General features: G+C 47.3%; 7 protein-coding genes and 1 non-coding gene across 8 annotated transcripts in view; 6 read left to right on the forward strand and 2 right to left on the reverse strand.

The window, feature by feature from the left end:
* V1513DRAFT_421170 (glyoxal oxidase N-terminus-domain-containing protein) overlaps positions 1 to 2,255 on the forward strand; it is a 3,606-nt gene extending 1,351 nt beyond the window's left edge. Inside the window, exons 4-6 of the mRNA XM_066895957.1 lie at positions 2 to 547; positions 598 to 678; positions 733 to 2,255. Of these exons, the coding sequence (XP_066750734.1) occupies positions 2 to 547; positions 598 to 678; positions 733 to 2,044 (1,939 nt within the window). The 3' untranslated portion in view covers positions 2,045 to 2,255. The remainder of the gene's footprint in view (position 1; positions 548 to 597; positions 679 to 732) is intronic.
* Positions 2,256 to 3,235: 980 nt separating this feature from the next.
* Positions 3,236 to 3,334, forward strand: V1513DRAFT_t91. The gene has a single exon. It is a non-coding gene; the product is annotated as a tRNA-Ser (tRNA).
* Positions 3,335 to 3,463: 129 nt separating this feature from the next.
* Positions 3,464 to 4,979, forward strand: V1513DRAFT_460975 (putative adipose-regulatory protein-domain-containing protein; the record flags this gene model as incomplete). The annotated part of the gene is made up of 3 exons (XM_066899871.1): positions 3,464 to 3,478; positions 3,537 to 3,721; positions 3,776 to 4,979. 3 exons carry the CDS (start codon positions 3,464 to 3,466, stop codon positions 4,977 to 4,979), a joined length of 1,404 nt encoding a protein of 467 aa, XP_066750735.1.
* Positions 4,980 to 5,886: 907 nt separating this feature from the next.
* V1513DRAFT_460976 (uncharacterized protein) lies at positions 5,887 to 7,551 on the reverse strand (the record flags this gene model as incomplete). Its single annotated transcript, XM_066899872.1, has 3 exons — positions 5,887 to 6,931; positions 6,980 to 7,135; positions 7,184 to 7,551. 3 exons carry the CDS (start codon positions 7,549 to 7,551, stop codon positions 5,887 to 5,889), a joined length of 1,569 nt encoding a protein of 522 aa, XP_066750736.1.
* A 630-nt stretch (positions 7,552 to 8,181) lies between these two features.
* Positions 8,182 to 10,724, forward strand: V1513DRAFT_453878 (ABC1 family-domain-containing protein). Its single transcript, XM_066899308.1, has 4 exons — positions 8,182 to 8,883; positions 8,936 to 9,247; positions 9,302 to 10,064; positions 10,123 to 10,724. The coding sequence occupies exons 1-4, from the start codon at positions 8,405 to 8,407 to the stop codon at positions 10,429 to 10,431; spliced, it is 1,863 nt and encodes a 620-aa protein (XP_066750737.1). The 5' UTR covers positions 8,182 to 8,404; the 3' UTR covers positions 10,432 to 10,724.
* Positions 10,725 to 11,003: 279 nt separating this feature from the next.
* On the forward strand, positions 11,004 to 13,627 carry V1513DRAFT_453880 (SUR7/PalI family-domain-containing protein). The gene is made up of 2 exons (XM_066899309.1): positions 11,004 to 11,306; positions 11,367 to 13,627. Exons 1-2 carry the CDS (start codon positions 11,114 to 11,116, stop codon positions 13,268 to 13,270), a joined length of 2,097 nt encoding a protein of 698 aa, XP_066750738.1. The 5' UTR covers positions 11,004 to 11,113; the 3' UTR covers positions 13,271 to 13,627.
* A 122-nt stretch (positions 13,628 to 13,749) lies between these two features.
* V1513DRAFT_453884 (Man1-Src1p-C-terminal domain-containing protein) lies at positions 13,750 to 15,981 on the forward strand. The gene is made up of 6 exons (XM_066899310.1): positions 13,750 to 13,806; positions 13,866 to 14,056; positions 14,124 to 14,315; positions 14,373 to 14,495; positions 14,546 to 15,366; positions 15,421 to 15,981. Exons 1-6 carry the CDS (start codon positions 13,779 to 13,781, stop codon positions 15,866 to 15,868), a joined length of 1,803 nt encoding a protein of 600 aa, XP_066750739.1. The 5' UTR covers positions 13,750 to 13,778; the 3' UTR covers positions 15,869 to 15,981.
* On the reverse strand, positions 15,961 to 17,229 carry V1513DRAFT_285836 (uncharacterized protein). The gene is made up of 2 exons (XM_066894590.1): positions 17,034 to 17,229; positions 15,961 to 16,936 (listed from the first exon to the last, which is right to left on the reverse strand). Exons 1-2 carry the CDS (start codon positions 17,108 to 17,110, stop codon positions 16,054 to 16,056), a joined length of 960 nt encoding a protein of 319 aa, XP_066750740.1. The 5' UTR covers positions 17,111 to 17,229; the 3' UTR covers positions 15,961 to 16,053.
* Positions 17,230 to 18,648: the final 1,419 nt, after the last annotated feature.

The following is an 18,648-nucleotide window of genomic DNA, read 5'->3' on the forward strand; positions in this document are numbered from 1 at the left end:
CGTCGTTTGTATCCTCGTCGTCGTCGTCCTTGATATCCTCGACGTCCTCGTCATCCTCGTCATCCTCCTTGTTTGTGGACTCGTCCACTACTGGCGAACCTGTCATCGGCAAACCCACAATCAGCTCTGTAGCTCCATCTGCACAATCCACTCTACCTGTCACTACTGATGGTACCTGTGGTGTTTCCAGCGGGGGCACTGTCTGCGGTAACTGGATCTACGGGAACTGCTGCTCTCAGTATGGTTATTGTGGCAATACTACTGCTCACTGTGGCGTGGGTTGCCAGTCTGGTAATTGTACTGGAGATATCAATCTTGCTCCCGGAGAGACCCCTGCTTTGGTCGCTACGGGTAATGATGCCGGTAAATTTGAGATTGTCGGTCAGTCAGGTGTTCCAGCTATGCACGCTGGTTTACTTCCCAATGGCAAGGTTGTTTTCTTGGACAAGGTTGAGAACTATACACAGATCAAGCTCGGCACTGGCTATTACGCTTACTCATCAGAGTACGATATTGACACAAACACGTACGTGCCACTCGCCTACAAGTATGTTCGTCCATATCCTGGTTGTCATGTTAGGCTGCTGACGTTAATAGGACGAACGCATTTTGCTCTGGAGGCTCCTATCTCGCCAATGGTGATCTCATTTCTGTGGGCGGTAACGCTGATCTTTCGTGGTATGTTATTTGGCTTAGCTGGCCGGGTATTTGAACAATTACTGACGATGATAGGCTTGATCCGACTGTTGGAAATGGCTTCACAGGCATTCGATATCTCAAGCGTTCGATATCAGGCTCTGAATACGACGGTCAGGAATGGAATGAGCCGGGAAACAAGCTTGATTCCGCGAGATGGTATGCTACTGCGCAAAATCTTGCCAATGGCGAAATTTTCGTTGCCAGCGGCAGTTTGAACGGTCTCGATCCTACTGTGCCCGCCAACAACAATCCCACTTGGGAGATACTTGACAAGACCGGAAAGTCGTATACCGGCAGCATACCTATGGACTTTTTGGCACATAACCAGCCATACTACATGTATCCATTTGTCAATCTGCTCCGAGATGGGGAGCTCTTTATCTTTGTTTCTAAGTCGGGTATTATCTTTGACGTCAAGACAAACACTACGCTCAAGACTTTGCCAGATCTCCCCGGTGACTATCGTACTTATCCCAATACTGGTGGCTCGATTATGTTCCCCCTCAGTTCTATTGATAATTACTCTTCCGAGATCATGGTTTGTGGTGGTGGCGCTTACCAAGATATTACGTCACCTACTGAGGCCAGCTGCGGCCGTATTCGCCCCGAGGATGATGATCCAACATGGGAGATGGAGGGCATGCCAAAATCTCGCGGCATGATCGAAGGTACCCTCCTTCCCGATGGTACCTCCATTTGGATGAACGGGGGCCACTATGGTTCTCAGGGATTCAACCTTTCAACTGATCCAGTGTACTACCCTATTCTGTATGATCCGAGCGTGGTCTCTGGATCTCGGTTTACTGTTCTCAGTAGCTCGTCTATTGCTCGTCTGTATCACTCCGTTGCTCTGCTCATTCCTGATGGTAGAGTTATGATCGCCGGCTCCAATCCAGTGCAGATGCCTATCCTTGAACCGACAGAATACACGCCCTACGTCACCGAATTCCGAGTCGAGATTTTCACTCCGCCATACCTTATGGGCGACAAGGCCTCTAGGCGGCCACGTAACGTCACGTTGTCAAACACTTCTCTGAGAAACGGTGACTCCTTCTCGCTCAAGTTCACTGATGGCCAGGCTAATACCAGTGACCTCAAAGTTGTTCTGTACCATGGCGGCTTTGTTACACACTCGATTCATATGGGCCACCGCATGATCTACCTTGACTTCACTGGTTTCGAATCCTCTAAGTCCGCAAACGCGACACATACGTTGACGGTCAGCATGCCTAGCACCAAATACGGAAGTGTGACCCCGCCTTCGCCGTATTTGGTATTCGTTGTGGCGGATGGCATTCCGAGTGTTGCTGTTACTGTCATGGTAAACGAGGATGCGTCTTTCTAAGTTGCGAGATTGGAGATTTGTGTATGTGTTTGCGTTTGTATTATATGACCTTTTGTAATTGTAATCTGAACTTTGGCAATGGGATTTGGGGGATGTAAAGTGACAAAATTTCTCTGTCTGTATTATAATTTGGCTATATATCGCTATTATTATTTATTTAATTTGATTGTTTAGTTCTTGTACGAATATGTAAGATCCGGCAACTGAGCGTGTCAATATAATCAATTCTTTGGGAACGCCACGGCCACTCTATAAGCCACCTGAGCATTCATCGCTCCCACAGAGGGAAATATGGCGACTAAACAAAATAGGCGAATACGAATACTCTCCCCTAGACTCAATGGGTCAGAGAAGCTGTGCTATCCAACCCAGTTGGAGATATAGCAATTGCTGCAATTTTTCTGCATAAAAACGGCCGATATGCCGCATATCAACCTCGACATACTTTAAACTTTGCCACTCAAATGGTGTAATGGTCAACTCAGAATGGACAAAAGATATCGACTCACTTAGCTCCAGGACAAAACTAAAAGAATTCGAACTGTATATAAAGAATACACCTTCTGACTGATGGACTAGCCGACTAGGGCAGTGCAATCACTTCCTCATATAATCTGGACATATCTCACATTGCGTGTCATATATCGTACGTAAAGATAGATCATATGCCAATTCCCACAATATGTCAGTAATGTCACTCGTCATCCAATATATCACCTCCCAGCATAGATAGCTGACGCCGGTGAGGAGTTCGCAGTTACGAATGACAGTTAAAACAAAGTCAAGGCCACATAAATATACAACTTGCATGTCGTTTATCTGCAGCGCATTAGAAAGACAGCACTTATGTACAAACCGGGCGGCGAGTTATATGATGCACTATAACAGCAGCCTTAAGCCTATAATTACTGCCAAAACTAGTTAGAGCATCAAATCTCCAATATCTTTCGATTTAATTCTCTAGATAAGCAACCTGCTTGGGTAGCCCAGTACTATCAATTTTTTTTCAGCGTAGACTGCATGGACCACCATAATCAAAAGAAAAATAATTTTTTCATATACTTGCAAATAAAGCGCTTTAAAATTTAAATAAATAAATGCCTAATTGAGATGCAAAATCGTAATGTGCAACTATCGTAAGGGTATAAGTAATTCATTGCTTATGTACTTACCAGCACTCATCGGAGTCAAGGCACTATGGCCGAGTGGTTAAGGCGAAAGACTCGAATTCACTAATAGTTCGACATCTTTTCTCGTTTCGAGGCGCAGGTTCGAGTCCTGCTGGTGTCGTTTCTTTTTCCTCCTCGGTCGAAGAAGCCAGGTTAGGGTTATTGTGTTCCGGTTGCTTTCGATGGCGGCAGCATTATCATCATCGATGAACCTCATTGATCCGACCGTTGTGTTTTTTTTTTTACTTCGATGGAGAGTTTGTTGGTATGATATTATTTTTAACTGTTGCTGTAGGTTACTCTAACGTCTGTGTGCTAAATAGAGTCCAGTGCTCGTGCCAATCCGGCTAATGGCCTCGAAGCCTATGCTGCGGACATATTTGCGAGTTATTCTAGGAACAATTGCTGCGAGCACACTTTTTGTGGTAGCCGTGCTAGCGTATATCGCGTTCTATCAGACGTATATTCCATATGATGAGGTGCGAATGCCGATATACTTTGATTACTCGTGCGTTGTCCACTTCGGTCTATGATTTCCAACAAGGGGGCTTACGTTAAACAGAACCGGCAACAGTCCGTCGACATTCATCGCGCTCCCTGATCCGCTTGTGCTGTTCCCGCACCAAGCGTACAGTGTCGCCATACAGCTGACGGTGCCTCGGACCCCTCACAATACGAAACTTGGCAACTTCATGCTTTCGGTACGTTTGTACGAAGCAGATCCTCTGGCGGCAATTTCTCAGTCCACAGACATCCCGGTCGACAGACTCAGCACTACGATTTCGCGCCACAACCTGGCTTTGCTATCGTCCACTTCTGAAAAGGTTGCGGGTGTATTACATGACATCACTCTACTCGAGGCGCGGCGACCAGGAATCTTAAATTACAGATCGGACCTCCTGGATGCTCTCGATACACTCCTTTTCTTTCCGGTGTACGCAAGTGGGTGGACACAGCAATCTGACTTCCTGGAAGTCATCATGATAAAAGACTGGATCCTGACTAATAACTCTAAAATACCCCGATTCGCCGCCGTGCAGTTAGACCGCGAGTTACAGGTCTACGACGCGTGTGTCGTGTTCGAAGTGGAATGGGCTGGTGTGCGGTGGTTTATGCGGAAATGGCATATTACTAGTTTTGTGGTTGGTGTTGGTCTGTTTTGGAGTACGGAGTTGGTTGCTGCTGGTATCACTTGGGCTTTGTTTGGGCTGCTTCTCGGTGGTGGACAGGAGGATGGTGAGAATAGGATAGACGAGTTGAGGCGAATGGCAAGGGAGATTAAGGACCCAAGATTTGAGCATTCAAAAGCGGTTGACGATAAAGAAAACGTCAAGGCTGAAGTTATAGATCAGTCGGAGGACGTGACTGAGGAGACTGATGAAACTGATGAGAGCCAGTCTGTGCCGACGGAGGAAGAGACTCCGTCAGTAGAGGAGTCTGAAGAAGATCTGATTAAAAAGGAAGAGCCAGAGGACCTTACATCACCTATGAGCCCGCTTCTGCATCGTGCACCTTTATTTTCGACACAGGGAACTGACACGCCGGCAACCGACCTCCAATCTGAGATCTCTATTGAAGCTGTTAGTGCCTCGTCCTCCAGACCGAAACGCAGTGATTCTTCAGCATCTGTAAAAGCTGAAGAAGACGATGGCCTTGAGCCGGAAGTAGCTGTCGGTACTGGCGTTAATGTGCATATCAGAAGGTCGATTTCCGAGGAAGCCGAGACCCGACGTCGCGTTGGAAAGCAAGAAAATCGCGATGAGTGATGTGATACTGTGCATTATAATTTTATTTTTGGTCATATTTTAAAACGGCGTTGGAATTTTTTTGTGGTTATGGGCCTTCTGCAACCATAATTCTCACAATCTGTAGCAAGCCTCTCCATGACCGAGGACTGTGACGGTACCGATATTAGGGAGCTATTGCGGGAGCAAAAATATAGAATGAATTGCAATACCTGTGTTGGACCTATTTGGACATCCGACTAGAGGGGTAGCTGTCCGATAGGATAATTTCTCTAATTGTAGTAAACCTACCACATATATGCGCTTATCTTGTATATCGATAGCGATTCCGTTGGCACGGTTAATGACAGGGTGTAGCGCACAAGAACGTCATTCAAAGAAATGGAGTGCCAGAATTGAGGTTTCGTAGAGAAGTTGAGTATCGAGGATCTTGACTTGTTAACTGCCTTGTTTTTCATTCATGCATTACGGCTGCGACACACTGGCATTCACTCTATGGTTACTTACCCCTATACACCAATCCGCATGTTTCTTGCCTCCACATTCCCAATGTATAACTAGCTTATTGTAATAGTAATTAATTCCTTTACTGCGAATTACTACGCCTAGCCCTCATTAGAGTATCTGTATAATCTAGCTCGCCCAACCCAATTAGAGCACACAACAATTCAAGAACATGAGCCGGAGAAATACATTCATGAACCTACTACGCCGTTCATGGTTTCATGGTGTCTCATTGTCATCTATCTTCAACTGGACCCCGAGGTATCGAAAGTACCAGTGGCGAGAGCAGCAGGATATTCGTCGATGACAGTGCTGCTTCGCTCGTTTGACCACTTTTCATCCAGGAAGTTTATTGGCCATTACCTATAATGCACAGATGAAAAATCCTCTAATAATTGCAGCCTCTTATATCCAATTTCGGCTGCTAAGACTCCCACCTTCGCCTATTCCTCAAATGCTCATTTAACGAATTCCAATACAGTCGTAGAAGAAGAGCTGGTTCATCGACAGGGAATCGGATCGGTGAATCTGAGCCCAGCCAGTGAAATTGCGTATCTAGCGTCTGCGCTAGCATATTCCACTCCTCGTAAGAGTATTTTTTATTCCGATTAACATGCAGATCTATAAGGATCCCTTGTATCGCATTAATTAACATCAGCTCCCGGTCAACTTCTTTATTTTCTCTGTCAAGGTCATCATTCGTGTTCAAGGTTCGCGTCATGGCACTCGAGTTGGACGGCGGCTGGTATCGCCCCCGCGATTCCAAATCAGTAGTCATCCTGCGTAGAACTACTCGCGATAAATCTGAAGTCGACGTCGATGAAACGTTTTTCAGTGTTAGATCGCCAAGCTTAGTCGTCAGGTACACGACAGACGCGATGATGGTGTCGCACATACTGGAGATCAGAATAGTCATAAGCGGCACGGCAATCAGTGACCACAGCACGAAAAACGACTTCGTCCCAGGCTTTGACGGCACAAAATCGCCATATCCAACTGTCAGGAGCGATAAGCTGCAGAAATAAATCCCGTGGAAGTATGTCCAGCCTTCTAATTTAGCAAAGACGAGGGCGCCGATGAGCAAGAAAATTGAGAACAGGACGACGCTGACGGCAAGCACAGTCCACATATCCCGCGTTTTTGCGGAGCGGTGAATTTTCCGCATTAAGTGGAACGAGGCCTCGTTGGACACTTCAGAGTCCTGACGTTTTAAATTACGGCGTCGCAGCTGATCGACCCGACTAAGTGATCGCATTTCCCGTGACGAAGAGATGACAAGCGAGCGAAAATTGGCAACCACGAGACCTAGGATGAGGATACCGACTAGGGCGTATGGAAGAACAATTGCACGGCCGAGGTCGCGCGTGGGGTGAAGATCGCCGAGACCAATTGTGAGAATAGTTACGTCACAGTAATATATGGCATCTCCGTAACTGTATTCCTGGATGCGAGCAAACACACCTCCTCCTCTGATCCGACGTTAACAGCTGTATGACATTCACGACTAACGAACTTACCCAGCAAGCCATACAATGATACATAAGATTTGAAGCATCAAACTTCTCTGTGAAGAGGTCAGTATAAAACTCGCAGGATAAAAGCCCCTGAGATGGCCAATCTCATTCGATGTTAACACGAGGCCACATAGAAAATAAAGTACAGCGGTAATGACTCTAGAAGATTGTTAGTCAAGAAATTGATCGAAGGAGGTAGAAACATACGCGCTCCAATAGCCTTGTGAGAACTCAACCTCGAGTCCGCGGTCGATCATTGACAGATATACGCGATATGTGGTGCCGATTATAGACAGCAAAAGTATGCTTGCAAAATAAAACGAACCGATAGATATTGCCTGTGATAGATTGTAGCTCACTCTTCCGGTGAAATTTGCAAGTAGAGACGCATTTGCAAGGACTCCAAATACCAAGGACACCGCATTCAACGCAAGAGTCCATCGACTGTCTGGATGGAAATGGTCGAATACGCCGTTGTCCAGCTCAGCTACCCACGGTTCGGCCAACGCGACAATCGAAAACAAATTTGACACCGGCCCAAGTGCACCCGCAGTCAGAGGAAAGCTCGAGGCCATTGTGGTCCACCCCAGGTGGAGGAATTCGAAAACGTCTTCTTCGACTGCATCTTGGTGGGATTTGCCTGTGGAATGCATTTTTTTTTGGCTGCTATTTTCGCTGCCATAGACTATGACTATGTCACCGGTATTGATTTCTGATGACTGCTTGCAGCTCGATAGCACTTTGAGGTCCTGTACTTTTTGGTCTGTCGACAACTGCATCTCCGGGAAAACGGCGTTTGTGGGTCTATCAGTGGGTCCTGAGGCTGAGTGTGATTCAGGATCGTCGGAACCAGCGGAAGACCCGGTGCTCATTTTCGTCGACAAAAAAAAAGTTGAGGGCCCGCTTGTCGGAGTCTAGGACACATGCTGACTATATGTAAGTATATATAGTTGTTTGCATATCGGGAGAGATACAGGAACGGAGTTGCGGTAGATCGTGATTTCGGGGTTCCGGGATGGCCCGTGAGTTATCATGTCGTGATCAACAGGGAGGCGTTAAACGAGATTTGCGTCATTGTGCATCAAACCCATTGGGTTGGGGATTTTGCTTTGTCAAAGCTGACATTAAATGTCGGATGAGTTGTTGGCAAATTCGAAGCTGATGCCAATAAAAAATTGCCTTTTTATTCTATTTGCAATTCGATACCATTACAAAGTAATAAACTGCTTTGGCATGCGTAATACTAACATATATTGGCGATTTCTCTGGATTCGCATAAATGCTGACAGCAGGTGGCTTGAGGATGTCCGGGTAACTGATGGTACTTTCAATCCCACGATCTCTTTGTCAAGTTTCACATTCATTTTGCCCGAAGGAATTAATATCTCTCCTTTCCGAGTTGCTGAATAATAATGTCATTGTATTAGAATGAGCTCATATAGACTGTTTGATTCTTTGCAAAAGGCCACGCGTGTCCGCGCATTGAATAGCGGTTGCACTGGAAGCTGTCGCCGGCATCGACTACAACAGTCTGCGAGATGGCCACTTGACTACTTGGCAAGTTCGCGACAGGTGCGGAGTATCGCGATATTACCACCCAAGCGTGAGCAATTCAGTCCGATCACGGCCATCCCGCCAACAAATTTAAAGCCGCCGCAAATCACTAAATCCCGCAAAAAATGGCCACGATGGCAGCGAACACTAATGTTGACCGGGACGGTTATTGGGCTAACTTTTGCGTACGACTATTATGTCAACGAGTCATCGCTGTATAGGAACTTGAAGTGTGTTGTTGTATTGAGCATTGTTGCAGTTGATTACAAGTTAAATTTCAATGAAGGGAAAGATATCGATGCGTTGCATACGCGGGTTGCTAATCGAGTTTATAATCTCATTGCATCGAATGGGTGCGTTTTAAATTAATTTAACCTTTGTGGATTATTGCTAATGAGGATTTAGTGGACTGTATATCAAGATGGGCCAAGCGCTTGCCATGCAGGCTGCGGTATTACCGCCGGTTTTCCAGCAGAAGTTTGCGCAATTGTTCGACATGGCGCCACAAGATTCATGGCCGGAAATAGAGAAACTTTTTATCAAAGACTTTGGAAAACGGCCAGATGAAGTGTTTAGATATATAGACCACCGCGCAGTTGCCAGCGCGAGCGTGGCACAGGTTCATAAAGCGCAATTGAAGACTGGCGAGTGGGTCGCTGTGAAAATCCAGCATCCCAAGATTGAGAAGCAGGTCAATTGGGACTTGGGTGCCTACAGGTATGTTATATGAGAGGCTGTGACATGATCCATAAGCATTAATTAGCAGCGCAGACTTGTTATGTATATTTACGATCGATTTATATTTGATATTCCTGTCTACTTTACGGTCGACTATACCTGCAACCGGCTGCTAACCGAAATCGACTTTGAAAACGAGGCGCGAAATTCTGACAACATGAACGCGGTGCTGCAGTGGGAACCTTCGTTGCGGAATCGCGTGTATATACCACGAATTTATCATAACCTTACTAGTCGGCACGTTCTCACGGCGGAGTGGATTGACGGAGTGAGCTTGAGTAATAGAAAGGAGCTCGACGCGGTAGGATACAGCAAGTCGCAGATCATGGATACCATGATCAACCTGTTTGCAGCACAGATATTCAATTGGGGTGTCGTTCATTGCGATCCACATCTTGGTAACCAAATTGTCCGGTGGCACGATGGAAGACTACAATTAGTACTGATTGATCATGGGCTCTATATTTATGAATCGCCCGAATTCAGACAGCAATATTGTGAGCTATGGAAGAACATGTTTATTTTCAATGACAGAGCGATCCGCGACATTGCGATATCGTGGGGCATTGGCTCACCGGAGCTATTTGCGTCTGCCACGCTGCTGCGACCATACAAGTCGGGAGGCGTCAGACCGGACGGACGGTCAGAGAGGGATGTGAATACGGGCGATAAAACGTCGAGAGCGCATGAGGATTTTGAGATGCAGACGCGCATGAAGGACCAGTTTAAGCAGTTTATTCAGGATACGACGAAGATGCCATTGGAATTAATTTTCCTTGGACGGAATATGAGAATTGTGAGTATTTAATTTGCTGTTATTGGTGTATTGGCAGTCTGACTAGTATGGTGTGCAGGTGCAGGGATGTAATCAGCTCATGGGATCACCTGTCAATCGTATCAAAATTCTGGCCAACTGGGCATCACGGTCGCTTGCAATGCTTCCAAATCTCACGTTCAGACAACGTGTCAAGGCGTGGACTAATCATTTTGTGTTTAAGTTTGTTGTCGGACTGTCGGATATCGGGTTCTGGGTCACCAAGATTCGACAGATTGTGTTGCGACGCGAGGACGAGGGCTTTGAGGACTTGCTGGAGAAGCAGATGAAAGGTATAGCAAAGAAGAATTTTGGAATCCAAATTCAAGATGATGCGTTTTCGGCTTAGATGTATGATTGGAATTTGGCAAGAGAGAGATGGTGATGGTGTGGTGTGAGTGTGAGAGTCTTTTTTTTTGAGATAAGCACTGCTCGTGTATATATATATAGCAGCATCCTCTATTTTACAATTCAATTGTGGCATTCAAAATCCGGTGTATTTTGTGAGGATTCAGACACAGCGCAGGCTAGTTAGAGGAGAGAACTGAGATGCGAAGGCGTCTCATTGGGCGACGCGTATGAACTAAGCTTAACTAGCTGAAGCACGTCAAAGTGCGCGAATAAAATACCTGCAATAATAAACGACTAATAATAATTCTGTTTAGCGGCAGAAGTCGCCGAACAATGGTGCGCCACACCGCAATGACCACCAGTTAGGGCTTTGCAATTGCATAAACAGCACTGATTCGTTGCAAATAACACAGGGAAATAGCTATTGCACTGCCACACGCTGCGACATATTCACCCATTCAAGCCAACTGCTGAGTCAGTTATGCTATGAATGATTACATAAACTGTTAGGCATGGCTGAGTCAAGGGCTTTTGGCACGCTCGCAATCACGATTGCGATGTTACTTTACTACTCGGCTCCATTTCCCCCCCCACCTACAACATCCTCCTCCTCTTCAATTGTACTTGGCCAAGAGTCCGATCCCACAATAATACTACCTCTCGCCCGCGAAACAGAATAGATGGCCATATTGCCGCGAGCAGCGACACCTCTGTCCGTGCTGCTCACAATCGCCTTTGGCCTCCAGCTCGTCTCAGTCGTCTCAGCACCCATCGTCGAGTCCATAACACTCGGGACCTACAGAAATGTCAAGTTTGGTGTATTTGGATACTGCACTACGGCAGGCTGCAGCAAAGTCCGCATCGGCTACCCGAGTATGTAACAGAAGTATCATATGTATAATATGCTATCCGATGTCTGGCTGACGCGTTTAGACTCCATTGTGAATGGTGAAGGCAACGACTTTTCGCTTCCGTCCAACGCTCGTCATTCGCTTACAAACCTGCTAATTGTTCATCCTGTCGCCGCCGGATTCACGCTCATTCTCTTGATCTTTTCTCTCATCGCACATTTCCACGGCCCTGCCAACTCGCCTCGGTATATCTTTTTCCTCCTCATTTTATGTCTGCCGACATTCATTCTCTCGCTGCTCGCCTTTCTCGTCGACATCCTCTTGTTTATCCCGCACCTAAACTGGGGAGGATGGATCGTACTGGCTTCCACAGTAGTGATTGCGGTATGCTCGCTCATCTTGTGCACCATGCGGCGTACGCTCTCGTCCCGCAAAGCCATGCGTAAGCGTATATTTGAAAGCGCAGAAGAGGGTCCTGACTCAATGCGCCTCAACCAAATGCCATTCTATCCGGTAGGCACTGGTGGGCAGGCAATTGGCACGTACCAAGTCACTGATCACGATCGCGATGTCCTGATTTACGATGATGCTGAGGGCAAAGTTGCTAAGCAGGAGTCTCTTGACGATGAAGGGTCTTCCCTTACGCGCGATAATTCTAGTACTTTAGGTGGTGAACCCAACGTGGCTGTCGACTATGATAGTCCTCCTCAGACGCGCCCACTCGCTCGTGATGGCCGGAATTTCAATGGTTCTACTCTGCGGCCAGCTGCGACTGAATACACTAGATTCAACAGTTCGGCCTCTCCTCGTCCGGGACCTCAGCAACGCAGATATGACCCTCGTACTGGCACGCCGCTTGATCCGTACGCAGCTCCGTCACGACACAAACAGGGACCTGGACCATACGGATCCGCGCAGCCTGGTGTCGCGCCAAATCCATATAGCGAATATCCACGCGATAGGTTTCCACGCGCACCTGGTCCTCGAATTCCTCGTCAGCAGTCGCCCTATGCCGCTGTAATGCCGCCAGCTGAGCTCGCTGTGGATGGCCACAACGAGTCAACTACGACTGATCTCTCAGAACCCATCGCTGACGATGTCTTGCATGACGGCGGTTCAGACTCTGCAAATGTGCCCAGAGATACCAACCCTCACGATCCGGGAGCGTATCCTACCGCGGTTGATATTCCTACGGCGGGAACACCGATCATTGGAGATATACCCAATGCTGGTGAAGATGGCCGTCCGAATCCATACCCTAAACGCACTGATACGCCTGGCTCGACTAGTTCCCTTAACGCAGAATATGTACCCCCACGGCAAGCTTGGCGTGACGACGACATATCTGGAGAAGGTCGAGTCGAGGAACAAGAACGACCCCCGCGACGACGTGGCAACAACACGGACTACTATGACGACGTTGATCCCCAATATGCTGATGAAGTCGTGAGCCCTATCAATGCTGCCTATCCTCAAGCGGAGTTGCCGATCTCGCAACCGTCAGCTCGCTTGCCATACTCCGAGTTTAGACCGTCTCCTCCTAATGTTACAGGCCAGGGCTACTACCAACGTCGAGGACCGCGAACTGGTATGCCCTCTTCTCAGGGGCCAGTGCAGAATGACTCCTACACGTCACGACCATCATATCCGCCCGAGTACCGACAGCAGTCGTATGCTCCTGCGCCACCACGCTCGCCTGATGGATCCGTCTCGTCCAATTTCACCTCAGCTAGCCAGAGAGGCGCCAATCCCCGGTATTATCAACAGTCCCCCCACGCCCCATCAGCTCAGCAGCGCAGGCCGGATAGAACAGACATGGTCTTGCGCGGTAATCCTGACTTTGAGTTAGCGGGCGTCGGTGCTGGACGGAGAGGGCCGCGCTTACCTCAGGCGCCTACGCTGATGGCCGGTCGACAGAACGACTCGCCCTATGCGGCTATTAACTCACGGACCACATCGTCGCAAAACATCAATGACACAGAGTAAAAGTCAGCGTTTTTCTATATATACTTTCTTATTCTGGGTTATTTCTGGAGGCGCTAGTTTTGCAAGGAAGTCTAGAGATTTCATTGTGAACAGATATGTATGACATTGAAATGATTATTTTGAGGTACATCACATCAGCTGTGTTTAGGACAGCGAGGTGCTAGGGTTTAGACATAATTCTCTAGTTATGCATTTTCCTTTGTTTGTATGTGTATATGCGTGCACTTGTGTATTATTTTATTCAATGTTGTTTGTATTACTATTTATTTTTGTATAATTGTTTGTGCTGCCTCGATGTTGCGTATATATATGTTGATTTGTTTCCTGTTAAAATTTGATAAAGAATCTAATCATCAACCTGCTGTCAAACTTAGTTTGAAAATGACGTAATCTAGGTTGAGGGTTATCCTGGTCACGTGCCCATATGCCAATCCAAAGGAGATGTGCCACTCAAATTCTGTCGAGTTGTTATGTTTTCCTTCCGGTGAAGACACCAAATGAAGTCACAATGGATGATCTCTCATATCTAGAACCAAGTATGCATTGCATGTAAATTACTTTTCTAACCGTTTCGACTAATAATTTCCTCTCGCAGATTTCGATCCGCAGAAGCTTCGGGTGCCGGAGTTGCGACGCGTATTGCTCATGCACGATGTGCCATTCCCTTCGTCAGCAAAGAAAGCTGCGTTAGTGGAGCTTTTCAAACAGCATATTACTCCTAATTCCGCGAATTTGCTGGCAGCCAAAGAAGGTTCTGGTGGCGTGGTGCCGGATATAGTAGATGCCGTAAGGTTTTTTTGTTTGTGGTTGGCATGTATGGCTTGTTTTGGGCAATTGTTGACATTCTACGCAGAGTATAACTAGCTCTCTCCCTGCGTCAGAACCAAAGGAAAGCCCGAGGAAGAGTACGGCAAGAAGATCGACTATAGTGCGGTCGCGAACTCCTGGCGGGTCGCGACGGAAAACGACGTTGGTGGCCGATACACCTCAACCAGAGATCAAGTCAGAAAATGAAAAGCCTAAAGTGACGGACGAGGTTGTTACGGTATTACACTCATTTTTATTGGATTTGGAATACCGAGGTCGGTGCTAACTGGGGTAGGGTGAAATTAAGGTTGAAGAGGGTTCGTCATTTTCTTCTGAAAATCCGTTCCAGACGCCGAGAACTCGAACCAGCCCAAAGAGCAGTCGAAAGAAAACCTCGCTCGCTAGCCTCAAGAGAGAGGTATATTATTAATACTTGGACTCTGTCAAGAATGTACTTACATTATATAGGGCGCGCCGAAATTCAGTATCACGCCTCCTATAGCCAAGCCCCCTACGCCGAAGGTAATGTCCTCACCTAAGGCAGTATCAAGTCCGACCGGGAAATCTGACTTTGGCACGCCTGTTAAATTTTCATCAGAGCTGTTTTTTCCAGATCAGCCGGAATATCCTGAAGCAGAGTCCGATAGTTTTGAAAGTGAGGAATATGAAGTCGAGACTCCCGAGGTATTGGGGAGACATGTCGAAGAACTTGCTGGGTACAAGAGCGCACCCGCATTTGCCTTTCCATTTAAGATTTTCACAGCTTGGATCATTATATTACTGGGTTTTTCGTATTTGATGTGGTGGAGAAATGAAAAGTTCAAGATTGGATACTGCGAAGTTGAAGGATTAGGCAGATACATTCCGGAATTGCCAGACAACAGTTTTCGCAAACTGCTTGAGCCGGATTGCACGCCTTGTCCGCCTCATGCTGGTTGCTTTGCAAATTTCCGCGCTGAATGTGAGCCGGATTATGTGTATGTGCCGAGTATTTGGTCGCTCGGTGGGATGATGCCCTTTCCTCCTAAATGCGTGCCTGATACGGAGAAACTGCGACGAGCTAGGATCTTGATGGAGGAAAGTCTTCAGCTTTTGAGAGAGCGGTACGCGGACGTGCAATGTGGCATCGGTGGAAAGGGCCAGAACGATCCAACTGTGGCCGTTGTGGACTTGAGGGCAAAGCTGTACAGTATGAAATCGCCGTCACTTCCGGACGATGCTTTTCAAGAACTATGGGATCAGGCATTTAAAGATCTGGTTGAGCAGGAAGAGGTCTACCGAGTTGACGTGTACGTCAAAGTTTCTCCTCGTCTTTGTCATTTTTTAGATACTAATTATCGTAGTGGAGAAAGCGAGAGACTTGGATCGACGTCACCGTCTGAATTTCCGTTCACTTGCATGATCAAGACTGAATTAGGCGCGTTCGTGAGTGCCAACAGGAGTACATTCGTTGGCACTTTTTTACTCGCGCTCGCGACTCTGTTCTTGTACCGGTCGTCATCGAGCTATCGTAAGAGGAAAGCTAGAGTGCAGGATCTTGTCCGGCAAAGCGTGAGTATTCTTTCGGAACAGCAATCGCGGAGTGACAGCGATCCTTCTGGTACTACTCCCCGATATGTGATCATGTCTCAGCTCAAAGATAATTTGCTTGTTGACACATATGACGCGGCTGACCGCCGTAGAGTGTGGGGCAGCGTGCAGAAGCTGGTAGAGGCTAACACGAATGTGCGAAGTCGACAGATGGAGGTTCATGGTGAGATTATGCGGATTTGGGAGTGGATTGGGCTATAGGGGGACTTTGTTTTGGGCGAACGTGTATGATTAATATTTGTAAATGTAGTAATCAATTATCTATGTGTAAAGAATGCAACCTAAGCGCTCCGAAATGCCACCGAGAAATGAAGACAGAAAAGAATATAATAATGAACCCGTGAATCTAAGACTAGAAAATGCCGCGATGGTCTTCTGTGAGTCTGCTAGAAAATACCGCCTTCGTCGCCAACGCTCCTTCTGGCTCTTACTATGCCACGCCCACGGCTGGATGATGGACTACTGTGTTCGCGCTGTTGAGACGATGGCGGAGTCATGATTGAATATGGAAACAGCGACGGCCCAGCGGGGCTGTCAGCTGGCGGGATCTGTTCCTGAGCTCTCTGAGCCCAGTACTGCATTTCGAGGACCTGGAGCCTTTTCTGGAGATCCGAGTCTACAATTTCGATATCTCCGATGGAGGACGTCTCTTCCTCTGGTGGTTCGAGCTCGTATGGATCCCTGTGAATGGACAGGTTTTCGGGGCTGGCCTCGTGGAAGACCCTCTTGCCTTTATCATGGGCTGACAACGGCGACGGTGGCACAGCCTGGACGGTTCTTAAAGGCGAAGAGCCTATGCCAGGCGAGCTCATGATACCGGTACCTTGCTGCTGCTGCTGTTGCTCAGCTAACCTCCGGTTATGTTCTTCCAGTCTGGTGACTTCGGCCCATGCTCGCCGACACTCCAACCTGGCGACTTGCAGCTCGCGCCTGCTTTCTTCCAACATCCATCGCTGCCGCGCCTCGTCCTCGCGCGCTCTGACAAGCTGTTCCTCTGCCGCCTTGCGTTTCTCCCGCTCGCGCATAGATTCCTCGTCCAGCTCGCTCGCAAGCTCTGATATCCGAGTACGCTCACGTTTATAATCTTCATACCATGCGGCGTACTGCTGCTGCGTTTCCAGCCGCTGTTTCTGCAGCGTTATTAAAGCCTGGAATAGCGATGTGCTTGTATTCATTAAATCCTCTATAACCCGTTGAAGCTGTTTGGCTGGCACTGTGTCGGACGATTTTAGGTCTCGGCCATGGTCTTGCAATTCGCGGAGCCAACGTCTGACAAGGTTGTTAGCAAGGAGCACATTAATAACAATAGCGGTGAGCTGATTGGGTGTTACAGAAAGAGAGTAGAAAGGATAAGGAAAATGCTCACCCGCTTATGCCTTCGAATTCGGCGCTGAGAGCGTCCCACTGGTCGACTGCCGCCTCTGGCATCGGTAGTGGTGTCATGCTTATGTATATATTGTATTGTGCTGCTAATTGCAGACCTAGAACGTCCGAAAAGATTCGAGCAAGATATATAAAGTTGATTCCGATCTCTCAACAGCGCGGCAACCACTGTTTCAGCTTCGAACGCGCTATAGGTCTATTTAGTCAACAAGGATTAGGGTAGCGATGCAGTATTGTCTATTAACGCAATGCAATAAACTCGCTTCAGTGGACGCGTCGCGCGCCAGCCGACGAATGTATGTTCGGTGTTATCCTCGAGGGTCTTGTATTGATTGTTCCCAGTCCCAGTCCCCAAAATATCAAAAGGTGCTGCAGTCGAACAATAAATAATGATAGAGACTTGCGGAAGACTTTGCCCGCTCGTCTATATATAGGGTCTATTGCCAAATGTATATGCTGTTGCAGCTCAATTAAGCCGATCTCTGCCGTGCTATACTCCACTCAAGACAGAGACAGCATCTCAGGCAGTTGTTTGCTGGGGTGCCTGGGGCCATCTCTATTCCCGGATTTCGGTCCAATTTCATGTTTATATGGAGAACGAGCCGATCGTCCCTCCAGCCTTCAATATCTGTAATCCACAACCTGTTCCACAAACATTATTGCTGATAGCGTCATACTTCGCTACCGACACCTATCCCGCAGGAAACGTAGTAGAGGTCTTGTATACCAAGTAGCGAGAGGTATGAGCAGGACGACATATGACATTCGATCAAATACGGAGGACGAAATCGAAGGGGTCGTCGATTTCTGCGATATTAAGACGTTCCTTCCAATCACTCATTTGATAATATCAGCAAATAACATTAGCGCAAAGGTTGAACCTATATTTGCAAGCTAAAATCCAGGCAATGAGACATCCGCGCTTGGAGATAGACGCTGACTCCTTTAGCTAGTGCAAAACTGCAACTCGGGTTGGCCATAAAATGTGCTCACATACTTCTTGCGGCACTCTTCTTATTTCCTGTGAGCAATTCCTTTTCTAAACCGTTATGAGAGTTAGATACATAGCTAGCCTAGTAGTATAATTATACTCAAGTCCCATTTCACTTCAGCTTTTAGGAGGTCGAGCAGCGGCTGGCAGGACGTACTGCCCTTTTTGATATCCTTGACATATTCGACGATATGGTCTACGGTTTTTTGGTGTCATTGTGTGAGCAGAATAATGGTATACCGGGGTGACTTTAGAGACGACGCGGAAGGTGACTTTACAAAAAAAGATTGGCTCACTTCCTTTGAAATCCGTTTTATATACTGGCCCGTCTATAGGTGGTGCTTGAAGGAGCGATTTCACGTGTGTATATTTCCTACGCGTGTTATCATCTGGACAGTGGAGCCGATACGCGAGGTCACGGGATTTCGCGCTTATCGGAATTCCCACTTTTAACGGTATTTGCCCCAACACATGTCTTCACTACCGACGACTGTTTATTTTTCTCGTAACGTTGAGGTTATCACCGAAGCCAAGCCTTCTCTTCGGTCTTTGACCGCGACCCCATCCATGGCTAGCGTGCACTCTGCTCAGTAAAGTACTTTAGCAT

This window comes from Lipomyces chichibuensis (genome assembly GCF_038497645.1).
Source record: "Lipomyces chichibuensis strain CBS 12929 unplaced genomic scaffold V1513scaffold_64, whole genome shotgun sequence".
Taxonomy (NCBI): Eukaryota; Fungi; Ascomycota; class Lipomycetes; order Lipomycetales; family Lipomycetaceae; genus Lipomyces; species Lipomyces chichibuensis.

What these genes read in the sequence shown, in the direction of transcription:
- V1513DRAFT_453878 (XM_066899308.1), top strand. Translation starts at nt 8,405, where the DNA reads ATGAGCTCATATAGACTGTTTGATTCTTTGCAAAAGGCCACGCGTGTC. An exon ending in TGGGACTTGGGTGCCTACAG is followed by an intron (nt 9,248 to 9,301) that starts GTATGTTATATG and finishes TTAGCAGCGCAG; the next exon opens with ACTTGTTATGTATATTTACG. An exon ending in TTGGACGGAATATGAGAATT is followed by an intron (nt 10,065 to 10,122) that starts GTGAGTATTTAA and finishes TATGGTGTGCAG; the next exon opens with GTGCAGGGATGTAATCAGCT.
- V1513DRAFT_453880 (XM_066899309.1), top strand. Translation starts at nt 11,114, where the DNA reads ATGGCCATATTGCCGCGAGCAGCGACACCTCTGTCCGTGCTGCTCACA. An exon ending in AGTCCGCATCGGCTACCCGA is followed by an intron (nt 11,307 to 11,366) that starts GTATGTAACAGA and finishes TGACGCGTTTAG; the next exon opens with ACTCCATTGTGAATGGTGAA.
- V1513DRAFT_453884 (XM_066899310.1), top strand. Translation starts at nt 13,779, where the DNA reads ATGGATGATCTCTCATATCTAGAACCAA. An exon ending in TGACGGACGAGGTTGTTACG is followed by an intron (nt 14,316 to 14,372) that starts GTATTACACTCA and finishes TAACTGGGGTAG; the next exon opens with GGTGAAATTAAGGTTGAAGA. An exon ending in GAGGTCTACCGAGTTGACGT is followed by an intron (nt 15,367 to 15,420) that starts GTACGTCAAAGT and finishes TAATTATCGTAG; the next exon opens with TGGAGAAAGCGAGAGACTTG.
- V1513DRAFT_285836 (XM_066894590.1), bottom strand. Translation starts at nt 17,110, where the DNA reads ATGACACCACTACCGATGCCAGAGGCGGCAGTCGACCAGTGGGACGCT. An exon ending in GAATTCGAAGGCATAAGCGG is followed by an intron (nt 16,937 to 17,033) that starts GTGAGCATTTTC and finishes CAACCTTGTCAG; the next exon opens with ACGTTGGCTCCGCGAATTGC.